The following is a 16593-nucleotide window of genomic DNA, read 5'->3' as shown; positions in this document are numbered from 1 at the left end:
GAAAATGGCTCCACCCCTGTGTGAATTCTCAGATGTTTATCAAGGGTTGAGTTTGCTGAAAAAAAAATTTCCACACATTCCGAGCATGATAATGACTTCTGACTAATGAAAATTAGACTAATGAAAATTACTCTATGTGAATTCTCAGCTGTTCAACAAGATGCATAAAAAACATTTCCCACATTCTGTGCATTAAAATGGTTTTTCTCTTATGCAAGTAACTTGAGGTCTCGGATGTCTTACAAAATTACATTTTACAGTTAAAATATTTCTCAAATTCTGAGCATGAAATGGGCTTCTTCCTTATTTGAGCCTTTTCATGCTGATCATTTGGTCGGTAACTTTTATGTTGCTTATCAGCCTATAATAAGAAGAAGGAACTTGAATTACTACTATAGGGGTAAATCACACGGGTGTATCCGCAGCGGATACCTCCCTTGTGAATTGCTATGTGATTACATACTCGCAGCGGGATTGTCATCCCGCTGCCAGTATGTAAGTCCCGGCCCCATTAACCCCCGGCGCTCCAGATGATACATTAAAGGCACCACGATCCGGCCGCGTCTGAAGCTCCTGGCTCCCGCGCAGCCAATCAGTGACTGTGACGGGATCGTGCACTGATTGGCTGCGCGGGAGCTGGGCGCCTCAGACGCAGCCGGATCGTGGTGCCGGTAATGTATCATCCGAAGCGGTGGGGGTTAATGGGGCCGGGACTTACATACTGGCAGCGGGATGACAATCCCGCTGTGAGTATGTAATCACATTGCAATTCACAGGGGAGGAATCCGCAGCGGATTTAGCTGCAATTTCGCAGTGTTAAATCCGCTGCAGATCCGCCCGTGTGAAATTACCTCTGAAAGTGTCCCTTAAAGAAGATTTGTCAGTCATGGATAAAATCTTTTTCCACAATCTAGTCATGAAAATTTTTCTGATGTGAGAAAAGAGAATATTTGTGAGAAAAAGACTTTCCACATTCTACGCATTCAAATGGCCTCTCTCCTGTGTGTCTTCGGAAATGTGCGACAAGAGCTGAATAACTATTCAGATTCATTCCACAATCTTGGCATATAAATGGCTCTTCTTTGTGAACGCTTTGATGTTCAACCAGGAATGATTGAACAGGAAAAGATTTATCACATTTTGAGCATTGAAATTGCTGTACACCTGGATGAGAGTTCAGATGTTGAATAAAAGCTGATTTAGACTTAAAACTTTTCCCACATTCCGGACATAAAAATGACTTCTCTGTGTGAATTTTTTTATGTTTGTTAAGAGCTGCATTTGAAATAAAGCACTTTCCGCATTTTAGACATGGAAACGGCTTCTCACCTGTGTGAGTTCTCACATGTTCATCAAGTTGTGATTTCTTATCAAAACTCTTCCAACATTTTTGGCATGGAAATGCTTTTTCCTTTAGGCATTTTTTTAGATGTTTATTGAGACGTGATTTATGAGTAAAACATCTCCCACATCCCAGGCATGTAAATGGCTTCACTGTGTGAATTCTTTGATGGGCGTTAAGTCTTGATTTCATAGCAAAACTTTTTCCGCATTTTTTGCATGAAAATGGCTTCTCCCCTGTGTGAATTCTGGAGTGTTCGACAAGCGCTGAAAAACGATCAAAACTCTTGCCACATTCTTGGCATGAAAACGGCTTTTCTACTACGCGATTTTTTTGATGTTTAGTAGGATCTAATTTCTGAATTTCATTTAGCTTAACAATCTGCGATGAAGTATTTGTCGGGATTTGTATAAAAAAATCAGATGACATATATTTGCTGTTATGAGCTGAGGGTTTAACTGGGGTAATAGAATGTTCTTCATCTTCATCTTGTGGGATCTCATCATCTGCTGAAATATCTGGAGATATCTGATGTCTCTTCGATCTCCTGGTACAATTATCTAAGAATAAAATAAATATTATTATTAATATGTAATAACCTAAACAATTTTCCATATTTTATATATATATATATATATATATATATATATATATATATATATATAGTCAGTGTTTTTGTGCACTATCCCTTACTGTACCCAGATAAGTGATAAGTATACAGGAATGTGACCGCATGGAACATTCTCCCCATCCTATCAGCACTATCACCTGTTCTGAACGGACATTTTCTCACCCACAGGTATAATATAACAATAGTAATGACACTACAAAGTACAGAATATTTTGATTTGTCTTATCGAATCTGTTGGCTTCGATGGTGCCTATAACATACCTCCCAACTATTTGGACGGCCAAAGAGGGACACTTGCTGCTCATTCTAGGAAGTTTTTTACATACACCAAATTATTATGCAAAAAGTGTTTAGGAGTAATGTGTGTCGGGGCTCTTTATATCAATAAAAGCAATTGCAGACTTTTTTTTTTTTATTTCATTTCTTTATTTTAACAAATTAATAAAGCATTATATTAATTAAGCAATACTTACAAACAATAATTTTACATACATCAAATATTTAAACAAAAGAAGTTGATTTCTTGCATGATGAATCATTAACCAGTCTATCAAACGTGCCGCTTCTAGAGATTACAAATCTACTGGTGTCCATAGAGTGTATTTTAGCAAAAACCAGTTGCCTATAGTAGAACCAATGATTGTCACTCAAACCATAGACTTCCTTCAACCTCTCGAAGCCCACAAGGGCTCTACTTTCAAACAACTGGCTAACCTTAGTGATACCCTTATCTTTCCAGAACTGGGTGTGCTCTATTTTCCCAAACTCAGGCAAAAAGGAGTTATTCAAAAGTGGAGTAAAATGCAAACTACCCACTATGCCACATTTGTCTCTAACATACTTCCAAACTTTACCAATTAGTGAACAGAATAACCAAGCTTTAAACATGCCCTCACAAAGGTTACCTGAGTCCAAAAACTCCAACCATGTATGTGTTTACTCAGTGATAGTAAGTGTGAAAAAATCCCAACATTGGGCCCCTTCAATAATCAGGAAAAGTGACAAGAAACAAAATAAAACCGTATCGTTCGCATAATCGTTAACGATCTTAAACGACCGCTATTGCGAAAGACCTGAAAATGTTCACTCATTTCCATGGAACGATATTCGTTACTTATGATCATATTTGCGATCGTTTTTTTCTTCGCTATTTCTCCGCTATTGCGTTCGTATCTACTGCGAACGACCGAATGATGTCTTATTCAATGCAAACGATTTGTGAACGTTTTGCGAACGAGCAACGATAAAAATAGGTCCAGGTCTTATAAAGCAATCAACGATTTCTCGTTCGATCGTTAATCGTTAACTGCATTTCAACCGAACGATTATCATTTAGATTCGAATGATTTAACGATATTCTGAACGATAATCGTCCAGTGGAATAGGGCCCTAAGTTTGGCATTCCAAAGCCCCCCTACTAATTGGAGCTGCAAAGGCTAAGTAGTTGAGACGGACCCTTTTTCTGCCCCAAATAAGACTACCAAGCAGCACCTCAATCTTTCTGATCCAGGAGTTGCTAATCCATATCGGGGCAGCACCAAATAAAAGCAATTGAGGCAATACCACCATTTTAATGATTGCTAGTCTATCAGTTATGGATAAGGGTAATTTAACCCAAACTTTAATCCTCTTGTCCAACTTGTGAGCGAAAGGAGTCAAGTTAACTTTACCAAATTTATTTCCATCTTTCGTTATTTGTATCCCCAGGTACTCTAAGGAATCAGAAGGACTCAAGATCTTCAGTTTGACCAACTGTACAGCAATCTCGGAGTCCAAAGGAAGAAGAGAGGACTTTTCCCAATTTATTTGTAACTCAGAGAAAGAACCATAACCCTCCATCTCTGCAATAATCCCTGCATACAATAATATCTTGTTGGCAGCACCAGTTAGTCCAAATCCCTCATACTCTAAATGTCGTCTTGCCCATTCCGCCAAAGGCAGACACCTGTGCTAATTAGTTTGACAGGTATGTCCAATTGAAGGCAAGACTACTTAAGAAGGCTGGCCCACCTAATTAAAGAGTCTACATTTTGAGCCAAAATGGTAAGAAAAAGGATCTGTCGGCTGCCGAGAAGCAGCAAATTGTGGAGTGTTTAGGTTAAGGCATGACTACAACCAACATTGCCAAAACACTTCATCGTGATCATCGAACAATCAAGAAGTATGTAGCTGATTCCCAGCACACATGGAAAATTGAGGACTCTGTCCAACAGGCAAATACGTCAGGATAAAAGACCAGCTGCAAAAATGCCTTGTCATAGCAGCAGAGAAGTTTTTGAAGCTGCTGGAGCCTCCAACGTCCCCCGAACAACAAGATGCAGGGTCCTTCAGAGGTTTGCAGCTGTGCGTAAGCCATCCTGTCCACCTCCTCTATCCACTGCACACGAGCAGAAACGGCCTCACTGGGCCAAACAATACATGAAGACTGACCGATGAGTGCCGTGCAATGCTTGATGGTCCTTAGGCCCCATTCACACATCAGTAAGCCTGTCTGTATTTGTGGACCAGCAACTGCGGAAAGAATTACGAATGTTTTCCAGTGAGGAAATGTCTACACTACGGAATTCCGGTGGATCACCTGCTCCAGATTCCGCTGTTTGCCCGCTGCGTGCATCTCCACTGGTCCCATAGGCATCATTCTAAGGTTTGGCAGATTCCGCCGTCCGCCCGAAGAATGAGCGGGCTCATTCTTCGGGCAGACGGTGGAATCTGCCATACCATAGAATGAAGATTATGGGATCAGCAAAGATGCGCGAAGGAACGAGCTGCGGAATCCGGCAGGTGATCCTCCAGGAATCCCTAAGGGTCCTGATTATCGGCTGTACCTGGACAATTATTTTGGGTAATAGCTCATGTTAAAAGGCAACAATCAGCCGACGTGCACAATGTCAGCTGATTGTTATCTTTCAGCATGTTCTAAAACCCCGACCGCAGAATGATGCTTAATTCTTTGGGCCACCCGAACGATATAAGAATCATTCAGGCTGCCCCTCCAGCAGCTCCCCGCTAACCCCCCACCCCCACCCCTCTGGGCTTGATGTCTGTGCCTGTAATAGCAGAGACAGTGAGTGGGGAACAAGGTGGAACGGGCGCTGACCTGAACTTCCTCCTCAAAGAGGGACTTAGCTCAAAAGTAGGGACTGTACGTCAAAAAGAGGGACACTTGGGAGGTATGCCTGTACACCTTGAATACTTAAAGTGTCTGTAGGGCGGCATGGTGGTTCAGTGATTGGCACTCTTCCCTTGCAGTACTGGGGGGTATTGGTTCAGATTTTTTCATTTGAAATACAATTGAAAAATATAGAGCTCTGTGTTACTTTAAAGAGGATGTACCATTAGGTACATCCTCTTAAATCTGACTCAGGGATAGAACGGCCGCGGTCGAAAAATGGACTGTGGCACCGGCTTGCCCTTGACGGCGCTGTTCTATCCCTGAGTCAGATTAAAGAAGATGTACCTGATGGTACATCCTCTTTAAGCACATGTTAGCAGTATGCTGGCTTGGTAGTTAGCACTGTTGCCTAGCAGTACTTGGGTTCTGAGTTTAGATCCCACCAGATAGAGATTTTGTATTTTCTCCTTGTGTAAAAGCACATACTGTACATACATATATGTTTTAAATATAGAATTTTTTTTTATTCTGTTTTAGCTCCATATTAAAATATTGTGTCAGAATGGATTATTGTCTATAACAGGGTGACGTTAGACTTCCTATTGGATTTGTATTTTATTAAATGTGTGAATACATAACAAAGTACAAAAACTGTGAGTGTTCTCTGCATTTAGTCGTCACTACTCACCTGACTGGTTACCTGTAGGAGTGTCCTCCATATACTGCTCATCATCGCTCACATCTGTCTCTTCTTCGTCATCTTCTTCTACCCTTTTGTCGGTTTCATTAATATAATTCAGATCTTTCCCTGTAGTGATGTCCTCCTTATACTGCTCATCACTGCTGTCATCTGTCTCTGGAACATTTGTAGGGAGCACATAGAGAGACTGAATTCATTCTTTCCATCCAGATAATAGAGAGAGGAGGTGTGTATATAGTCCTGTCTATTACCTGCTGATGGGAGGGGCTGCTGATCCTCCAGCATCACATCCTTGTACTGATCCTTGTGTCCTTCTACATACTCCCACTCCTCCATGGAGAAATAGACCGCCACGTCCTGACACCTTATAGGAACCTGACACACACAATGATCACACAGTCATCCCCCCCACCCCTCCAGTGGTGTTACTGTATAATGTCCCAGCATTCCAAGTCTTACCTTTCCAGTCAGCAGCTCCGCCATCTTGTTGGTGACTTCTAAGATCTTCTTTTCATCCCATCCTTCACACACAGGGGCCCCACAGCGCCCACTAGAGGAATTTTTCACTACTGTGTAATCCTGTGTATGGAGAGACACATTACTATCACTCCATCCATTCCCAGAATCCCTCACCTCTCCAGTCCTATCCATCTGTTATTCCATAGATAAGAATGAGGTCATGATGACATCACTCCCAGAATCCCTCACCTCTCCAGTCCTATCCATCTGTTATTCCATAGATAAGAATGATGTCATGATGACATCACTCCCAGAATCCCTCACCTCTCCAGTCCTATCCATCTGTTATTCCATAGATAAGAATGATGTCATGATGACATCACTCCCAGAATTCCTCACCTCTCCAGTCCTATCCATCTGTTATTCCATAGATAAGAATGATGTCATGATGACATCACTACCAGAATCCCTCACCTCTCCAGTAAGCCGAAATAGTATCTCTAGGGTGAGGGTTATTATCTTCTCCGCCATCTTGTCTCTGTCTCTCTCCATGGTTGATGGGTCGGTCTCTTATATAGAAGATATCAGCAGAGGAGCCTGGAGTGCAGGAAGCTGAAGAGAGAGAAGAGGAAAAAATGTAACATCTCACATATAATCCTCAGGATGCGGTTTTCTACAGACATTACTGAAAAGTTTTATGTTCCTTGGGCTACATTCACACCTCTATAGAACCTCAATGCGCATGTCTATGAGAGCAAAAAGAATATGAAATGTACCAACCAAATACTCCGTGCACACGATGATCTCAGTTCGGCCTTCGATGAGATTTATAAAGTAAAATGTAGCAAGTAAAAATCTGCAACAATTCACAACTGCAGCCCTTCATATAGAATTAGCAATTTCTTCCCTTTCCCCTAAAGCTTAATACAGCCAGGTCCTGAAGGTGTAATAATCCGCCCGCTGTCCCCCAGCTCCTTCCTGTGGGGACTCACACTTCTCTCCTCCCACCGAGCCGTATGGAAGCCGTGTGCTTCCAGGACCTGCCATGATGTCACAGTCATATGATCAGTCACATGGAGGAGGAGGGAGTCACATGATCAGGGGCTGCTGCTCTGTGTATGCAGGACTCTGCTGTGCTGGATGAGCTGAAGTGATGTGTATGCAGCAGAGCTGTCTGTGTGTGATGTGTGTGGAGCAGAGCTGTGTATGTGTGATGTGTGTGGAGCAGAGCTGTGTATGTGTGTTATATATGCCTGCAGCAGAGCCCTGTGTGTAATGTACATGTAGCTGAGCTGTATATGTGTGTAATGTACATGTAGCTGAGCTGTATATATGTGTAATGTACATGTAGCTGAGCTGTATGTGTGTAATGTACATGTAGCTGAGCTGTATATGTGTGTAATGTACATGTAGCTGAGCTGTATATGTGTGTAATGTACATGTAGCTGAGCTGTATATGTGTAATGTACATGTAGCTGAGCTGTATGTGTGTAATGTACATGTAGCTGAGCTGTATATATATGTAATGTACATGTAGCTGAGCTGTATATGTGTGTAATGTACATGTAGCTGAGCTGTATATGTGTGTAATGTACATGTAGCTGAGCTGTATATATGTGTAATGTACATGTAGCTGAGCTGTATATGTGTAATGTACATGTAGCTGAGCTGTATATGTGTGTAATGTACATGTAGCTGAGCTGTATATATGTGTAATGTACATGTAGCTGAGCTGTATGTGTGTAATGTACATGTAGCTGAGCTGTATATGTGTGTAATGTACATGGAGCTGAACTGTATATGTGTAATGTACATGTAGCTGAGCTGTATATGTGTAATGTACATGTAGCTGAGCTGTATATGTGTACACAGTAGAGCTGTATATGTGTAATGTACATGTAACTGAGCTGTATGTGTGTAATGTACATGTAGCTGAGCTGTATATGTGTAATGTACATGTAGCCGAGCTGTATGTGTACACAGTAGAGCTGTATATATGTAATGTACATGTAGCTGAGCTGTATATGTGTAATGTATATGTAGCTGAGCTGTATGTGTGTAATGTACATGTAGCTGAGCTGTATATGTGTAATGTACATGTAGCTGAGCTGTATGTGTACACAGTAGAGCTGTATATATGTAATGTACATGTAGCTGAGCTGTATATGTGTAATGTACATGTAGCTGAGCTGTATATATGTGTAATGTACATGTAGCTGAGCTGTATATGTGTAATGTACATGTAGCTGAGCTGTATGTGTGTAATGTACATGTAGCTGAGCTGTATATGTGTAATGTACATGTAGCTGAGCTGTATATGTGTGTAATGTACATGTAGCTGAGCTGTATATGTGTAATGTACATGTAGCTGAGCTGTATGTGTACACAGTAGAGCTGTATATATGTAATGTACATGTAGCTGAGCTGTATGTGTGTAATGTATATGTAGCTGAGCTGTATGTGTAAACAATAGAGCTGTATGTGTGTAATGTACATGTAGCTGAGCTGCATGTGTACACAATATACACTATACAGTGCTGGCCAAAAGTATTGGCACCCTGCAATTCTGTAAGATAATACTCAATTTCTTCCAGAAAATGATTGCAATTACAAATGCTTTGGCATTAATTACTTCATTTTATTTGTATTCAATGGAAAACCACCATAGAATTGTCAAAAAGCCAAATTGAATATAATTCCAAACCAAACATAAAAAGGGGGTGGACAAAATTATTGGCACCCTTAGAAAAATCCTGTGATGCTTCTTACCTGTGGCACATAACAGGTGGTGGCAATAACTAAATCACACCTGCAGCCAGTTGAAATGGATTAAAGTTGAGGTAACCTCTGTCCTCTGTCCTTGACTTGACTTAAGAAGCCAAATTGTGAGGAAGCATGAGCAATGTCAAGGCTACAAGTCTATCTCCAAAGACCTGAATGTCCCTGTGTCTACCGTGCGCAGTGTCATCAAGAAGTGTAAAGCCCATGGCACTGTGGCTAACCTCCCTAGATGTGGACGGAAAAGAAAAATTGTGCGGATGGTGGCTAAAGAACCTCGACTAACATCCAAACAAGTTCTAGCTGCCCTGCAGTCTGAGGGTACAACTGTGTCAACCGATACTATCCATCGGCGTCTGAATGAAAAGGGACTCAATGGTAGGATACCCATGAAGACCCCGCTTCTGACCCAGAGACATAAAAAACCAGCCTGGAGTTTGCCAAAACTTACCTGAGAAAGCCCAAAACTTTGGAAGAATGTTTTCTGGTAAGATAAGACAAAAGTAGAGCTTTTTGGGAAAAGGCATCAACATAGAGTTTACGGGGGGGGGGGGGGGGGGGGGGGGGAAGAGGCCTTCAAAGAAAAGATCACGGTCCCTACAGTCAAACATGGCGGAGGTTCCCTGATGTTTTGTGGTTGCTTTGCTGCCTCTGGCACTGGACTGCTTGACCATGTGCATGGCATTATGAAATCTGAAGACTGCCAACAAATTTTGCAGCATAATTTAGGGCCCAGTGTGAGAAAGCTGTGTCTTCCTCACAGGTTATGGGTCTTTCAGCAGGACAATGACCAAAAACACACTTCAAAAAGCACTAGAAAATGGTTTGAGAGAAAGCACTGGAGACTTCTAAAGTGGCCAGCAATGAGTCCAGACCTGAATCCCATAGAACACCTGTGGAGAGATCTCACAATGGCCGTTGGGAGAAGGCACCCTTCAAATCCCAGGGACAGTGAGCAATTTGCCAAAGAAGAATGGTCTAAAATTTCTGCAGAGCGTTGTAAGAAACTCATTGATGGTTACCGGAAGCAGGTGTTCCCAGTTATTTTGTCTAAAGGTTGTGCTACCAAGTATTAGACTAAGTGTGCTGTCATGTCCCAGGACTTGGTTTCCTTCACTGACATGTGACTATGTTATATTGCATTGCCAGTTTTAGTTTGACCCTCCTGTCTTCCTGTACCCTAGCTGTGGTGTGTCAGCTCCTCCCTTCTCCCTCATCCTGTCAGCCATTTTAGCCTAATGTTCTGTGTAAGTTAACTGTATCCTGCTGTTGACCCTGGTCATTTATATTCTTTTCACACCATTGTAACCAGCATTTCTGTCTGGAATAAACCTGGAATCTTTCTACAATGCCTCTGCAGTGGAGTTTAGCTATCTGATAATATATGGTCTGAATAAGTAAATGGAATACAGATACAGGAACTATCTCATACACCCCACACTTACTGCCAGGTCATTAAGTCAGAATAGAGAAAAGAATACAGACTTCCAGTCACAGCTGTATCCATAGACTCAGCTACTTCACAGATACAGTCAGCCATAGCAACATACCTGCAGTGTCACAAGGGATCCCCTGTGTGTGTGAATTGGGAGCTACTGTCTAGTCTCACTATACAACCTGCAAGCAGCCAGCTATATCTCCTCAGAGTAATTCAGATCCATACTTTGTGTGCTACATCATGACTGAGGGACACAGTGAAATGCAACAAAGCATGGATCCTTGCCTGCAGTCCAGTGTCAAGGAAAAATTATCTGTTAAACCTACTTGGAAGGTTAGAGAGAATCTTGAAAGTGTGCAGCATGAACTTTCATTAGAGATCCAGAATCTGTGGCAAAAATTATAGGCTCATATCTCCAGTATTTCCTTGTTTGAATATAAAGTGTTACCACTAGAGGGTGCCCTAGAAAAGCTCTTTGCAATGCATAAACATTATAAAATGAAAAGCAAAGAATACGTGAACATTTTAGAAAGAATCAATACACAAGACAGTTCAAAAGAATTGCAAAGCTTCCAGTATCTTAATTCTAAACGAGAGGGCTTAATATATGAAATCAAGTCTAAAACAGAGGCAAGAATTGCGCAACTTCAGGAAACGACATCTCATGTTTCTGAGTCCACAAGACGTTCAAAACACACGATCCTCAAAATATTCCATGCTTAGTGAGCAGCTTATAAAGGCATGTGCAGAAGTTGACGCTACTAAGATTCAGGCCTTTTTTGCACAAAAGAAAGCGGAAATGGAGGCAGATATAGCAGCCAAAGAGGCAGATGCAGCAGCTAAGGTGGCAGATGCAGCGCAAAGAAAGGCAGAAATAGAAGCTCTGCAAAAACAATGTGAGCGTGCTACAGCCATGGCAAGGTTAAAGGTCTTAGAACGAGCAGCCAGCGGGAGTGAAAGAGGCAGTGCTACCTTAAGTGAAATGGATGTGGAGGACCCTCTAAAACGCACAAGAGACTGTTATGTGCGGAGCCATAACAGTGAACCCCTTTCACCTCAGCAACCTGAACACAAAAGCATTCAAATGCAAGCCAAAATGCCAATGAGCTTTCATAACCCTGATAATGGCCTAGCTTCCTACCCACACACAGCTAAGCCTATGGGCATCAAGCCACCTCCTGGGCTAAATGCCTATTCAGCCTCATATACACCTGTTTCTTAGCCAAAACACTAGAAACAATATGACCAGCACTACACTACCAGCCATCCCTTGTCCAAACTCAGAAAGAATAGACATGTCAGAGTTTGCAAGATACATGGTCCGCCGTGAACTTACTAAGACCGGACTTACAAGGTTTGATGACCAGCCTGAGAACTACAGAGGCTGGACATGTGCCTTCAGAATCGCAATTAGTGATCTCGGCATTACAGCTGCAGAAGAGCTGGATCTGTTGGTCCACAGTGCACAGAACGTATAAAGATGCTCAGGTCTGTCCACATTGACAATCCAGCTGCAGGCCTCACAGCTGCTTGGGAGAGGCTAGAGCGAACCTATGGCAGTCCTGAGGCAATAGAGAACGCTTTGTTCAATCGCAGAGTTTTCCAAAAAAATATCTGGAAAGGATAATCAGAGGTCTCCTTTCCCCCATTTGGCTTGTTCTGTGAGTTTATCAGGAACATTGCAGAATCCAAAAATGACCCAAGCTTTTCCTATGGTGAGTCCAGCGGCCCTGCTTCACCTCCTACTAAATATGACAGCCCGCGCTCTGAGTACAGAAAACACAGAGGTCCAGTGTCAGTAAAGAAGACTGATGTTCTTCCTACACCCACGTCAACTTCTGGAGAATCCAGTGGTAAGAACAACCATGGAGAGAAGGTTGAAAATTCCAATTGTTTATGTCCTGTTCATAAGAAGCCACATCCTCTCAAGACGTGTATCGGCTTTAGAAGGAAACCACTTCAAGAACGCATGGAGCTTCTAAAGAACTTCGGAGTATGCTTCAGATGTTGTGCTTCCACTGAACATGTCGCTAAAGACTGTAAAACTGCTATTAAGTGCATAGAATGTGATAGTGAGGACCATGTACAAGCTCTTCATCCATCTCAGCCTAGCTCTACACCACCTACAAATCTTCCTCCAACCAAGCATGGCGGGGAGAACACAGATCAAGCAGCAAATCCTCCCACAGTATCTTCTACATGTACTGAAGTCTGTGGAGAAGACCTTTGTGACAAGTCTTGCGCAAGGATATGCCTGGTCAATTTGTACCCCAAGGGTCAGCCAGAAAAGACTTTAAAGGTGTACACCATCTTGGACGACCAGAGCAACCGTTCACTAGCAAGGTCAGAACTTTTTGATCTGTTTAACTTAAAGGGGGATGCTTACCCATTTACCTTGGGCACTTGTAGTGGCATTACAGAAATTTCAGGAACAAGAGCCAGTGGTCTTACAGTAGCTTCTCTAAAGGGAAATCTAGAGATACCTTTGCCCCGACTTGTTGAATGCAACCAGATACCATACAACAGGGAGGAGATCCCTACCAGAAGCTGCTCTCCATCACCCTCATCTAAAAGCCATTGCCAATGAAATACCTGCCCTTGATAAGAATGCAGAGATTCTACTACTGGGAAGAGACATTCTCAGAGTACACAAAATACGTCAGCAAATTAACGGACCACATGATGCACCGTTTGCCCAACGCCTTGACTTAGGTTGGGGTTTATAGGCAATGTCTGTATGGACAAGATGAAAAGGCCTACCAAGATATCCTCATTTAAGACACATGTCTTGCCTAATGGTGAAAGAAAAGCTGAGTAACTGTAAGGGGCAGCATGACCAGCAAGATAACATGAACATTTGCCTACCTTGGGAATGGAAGCCTTGGATCCACAGTGTTTAATACCACAAGTGAGGACAACAAGTTGGCACCCACTAGAGAAGATAAAGAATTTATCAAAGTTATGGGTAAGGAATTCACTCAAGATGATTCCAACAGCTGGGTAGCACCTTTACCCTTCCTTACTCCAAGAACAAAGCTACCAAACAATCTGCAGCAAGCAGCTACAAGATTTTCCTCATTAAAGCACACCTTAAAGAGAAAGCCAGAGATGGAAAAACACTTTGTAGACTTCATGCAGAAGGTGTTTGACAGAGATCCCGCAGAACCCGCACCACCACTAAGAGAAGGAGAAGAATGTTGGTACCTTCCATCCTTTGGTGTGTACCACCCTCGCAAACCTGACCAAATCAGAGTGGTGTTCGATTAAAGTGCACAGTATGAAGGCGTCTCTTAACAATCTGCTCCTCACTGGCCCTAACCTAAATAACAGCCTCCTAGGTGTCCTTATCCGCTTCAGACAAGAACCTGTTGAAGTAATAGCCGACATTCAACAGATGTTTCATTGCTTCAGCGTAAGAGAAGACAACAGAAACTATCTAAGGTTCTTATGGCACAAAGACAATGACGTCAACAATGAAGTCATAGATTATCGAATAAAGATGCATGTCTTCGGCAACAGCCCATCTCCTGCTGTAGCAATCTATGGACTGAGAAGGACAGCAAAACAAGGTGAGAAGGAGTATGGTTATGATGCTCGTCAGTTGAGAAAAACTTCTATGTAGATGATGGACCTAAATCTTTACCCACAAGTGAAAAGGCAGTTGATCTCACCAGGACACAAGAGATGCTGTCTGTAGCGAATCTCAGACTTCACAAGATCATCTCAAATAGTCAAGAGGTAATGAAAGCCTTTTCCTCAGATGAACATGCGATCAACATAAAGGACATTGATCTAAGCTCTGATGCTCCTCCTGTGCACAGCCTAGGATTGTTGTGGAACATTGAACAAGATGCATTCACATTTCAAGTGTCTGCTTTTGACAAACCTTTCACCAAACGAGGAGTGTTATCTGTTGTGAACAGTATTTATGATCCTCTTTGGTTCATAGCCCCCATCACAATACAAGCCAATATATTACTGAGACAGCTTACCACTCAGAATATGGACTGGGACACTCCACTACTCTTCGAGAAACAACAAAGGTGGGAAAAATGGAAAGGGTCTCTGCAAGTATTAGAGCAACTCCAAGTTCCACGTTGTTATGCACCTAGCTCCCTTTCAGCTGCCATCAGAAGGGAGGTCCATATATTGTCTGATGCATCGGTGGAAGCCATATGCTGCAGTGGCCTATATCAGGATTGAAGGAGTCAACAATGAGCCACATTGTGGATTTGTCCTAGGTAAGGCCAAGCTTACGCCAAAATCTGCACATTCCATACCAAAATTTGAGCTTTGTGCAGCTGTGCTAGCAGTCAAACAGCTGAGGTCCGACTGTGGCTCTAACTTTGTTGGAGCATGCAAAGAACTACAGCTAGACAACTTCTTGTCCAACTACGGATGTACGTGGGTGTTTAGCCCTCCACATTCATCTCATATGGGAGGATCCTGGGAATGCATGATCGGAATTGCACGCAGAATACTCGACTCTATGCTAACGGACTATAAGTCTTCCGTGCTTACCCATGAGACATTGGTCACTTTCCTTGCTGAAGTTTCTGCTATCATCAACACAAGGCCTTTAGTACCAGTATCTTCAGACCCCGATTCTCCAATCATCCTTACCCCAGCAACACTTCTTACCCAGAAGACTGGAACTGCTGCCATCCCTCCAGGCACCTTTGACCACAGGGACATCTACAGAAGTAATTGGAAACAGGTTCAACATCTGTCTAACTTGTTTTGGCATCGCTGGAAGGGAGAATATCTCCACATGCTTCAAAGCCATCACAAATGGCAGACTTCAAATCCTAATCTCCAAGAAGGAAGCCCATCGGAATGAGTGGCCTATGGGTCTCATCACTAAAGTTGTTCCTAGCGATGATGGAAAGACTCGTAAGGTGGAGGTCAGGGTAACTAAAGGAGGTCCAGCGAGTGTCTTCTTCCGTCCAATCAACAAACTTGTGCTTCTTCTTCCAAAGGAAAAGATCACATAAGTGACTGTGATACTGTATTCAGCTTACCACCGTGAACTATGACTGTGTCATCAGTGGACACCTCACCTATGGATTACAGTGTGGGTTGGTGGAAGTGTTGGCTTATAGTGGCTTTCCCAATCTGAAGATGGGTTTATTTGAGTTCTCCATTTTGAAGATACAAGTCTAGTCTTCAACAATTGGAAAGAATGTTGTTTATTGTTGCATATTGCTGTTTCTTTCTTATTTTACAGGTTTAAAGAACAACCTCTGGACTTTATGGAACATTGTTCCTATGATAGTATGCAATAAAATCTAAAGATTTCAGACGGGTAGTGTCATGTCCCAGGACTTGGTTTCATTCACTGACGTGTCTATGTTATGTTATATTGCATTGCCTGTTTTAGTTTGACCCTCCTGTCTTCCTGTAGCCTAGCTGTGGTGTGTTTCACACCATTGTAACCAGCATTTCTTCAAGATTTCTTCCTGGAATAAACCTGGAATGTTTCTACAATGCCTCTGCAGTGGAGTTTAGCTATCTGATAATATGTGGTCCGGAGATAGTAAACGGAATACAGATACAGGGACTATCTCATACACCCCACACTTACTGCCAGGTCATTGAGTCAGAATACTCCCTCTTGGGACCTCAATTTGGTTCTTCAAACTCTAATTCTGAAGCCCTTTGAACCCTTAATGAGTTGTCTACTAAATTCCTAACTATTAAGACTTTATTTCTAATTGCGATTACATCTGCGAGAAACGTCTATAGAACCACCGTACTTGACTGTTCGAGACGATAGAATTGTCCTTAAGCTAAACCCTTCCTTTCTGCCCAAGGTGGTTACAAATTTCCATCGGTCACAGGATATAGTTCTCCCTTTGTTTTGTAATCCTCCTAAAAACGATAAAGAAGCTCGCCTCCACACTCTGGACATTCGCAGGGCACTAATCGCTTATCTTCAAGCCACTAAAGACTGGAGGAAGGTTTCTAATCTATTCTTAAAATTTCAGGGGCCTAATAGAGGTAAAAAGGCTTCAAAAGCATCCATAGCTAGGTGGATGAAAACCGCCATATTGGAAGCCTACAAGTCTTCAGGTAAAGAAGTTCCTGACAAGCTGAGAGCTTATTTCACCAGAGCAGTATCGGTCTCCTGGGC

General features: G+C 42.4%; 3 protein-coding genes across 3 annotated transcripts in view; all 3 read right to left on the bottom strand.

The window, feature by feature from the left end:
* The window catches only part of LOC138786794 (zinc finger protein OZF-like), a 57688-nt gene that overhangs the window by 18108 nt on the left and 22987 nt on the right, over positions 1–16593 (bottom strand). The gene's annotated exons all lie outside the window — the stretch shown is intronic.
* LOC138786645 (zinc finger protein 271-like) overlaps positions 1–16593 on the bottom strand; it is a 125795-nt gene that overhangs the window by 87420 nt on the left and 21782 nt on the right. The gene's annotated exons all lie outside the window — the stretch shown is intronic.
* Positions 764–6235, bottom strand: LOC138786795 (zinc finger protein OZF-like). The gene is made up of 2 exons (XM_069963854.1): positions 5774–6235; positions 764–1902 (listed from the first exon to the last, which is right to left on the bottom strand). Exons 1-2 carry the CDS (start codon positions 5802–5804, stop codon positions 911–913), a joined length of 1023 nt encoding a protein of 340 aa, XP_069819955.1. The 5' UTR covers positions 5805–6235; the 3' UTR covers positions 764–910.

Source organism: Dendropsophus ebraccatus, chromosome 3 (genome assembly GCF_027789765.1).
Source record: "Dendropsophus ebraccatus isolate aDenEbr1 chromosome 3, aDenEbr1.pat, whole genome shotgun sequence".
Taxonomy (NCBI): domain Eukaryota; kingdom Metazoa; phylum Chordata; class Amphibia; order Anura; family Hylidae; genus Dendropsophus; species Dendropsophus ebraccatus.
The sequence above is the reverse complement of the archived record's forward strand: the minus strand, read 5'-3'. Positions and strand labels throughout refer to the sequence as shown.

Excerpts from the sequence above, each read along its gene's own strand:
- LOC138786795 (XM_069963854.1), bottom strand. The coding sequence starts at position 5,804 with ATGGAGGACACTCCTACAGGTAACCAGTCAG. Across the intron at positions 1,903-5,773 it reads TCCTACAGGTAACCAGTCAG|ATAATTGTACCAGGAGATCG; the intron begins GTGAGTAGTGAC and ends TTTTATTCTTAG.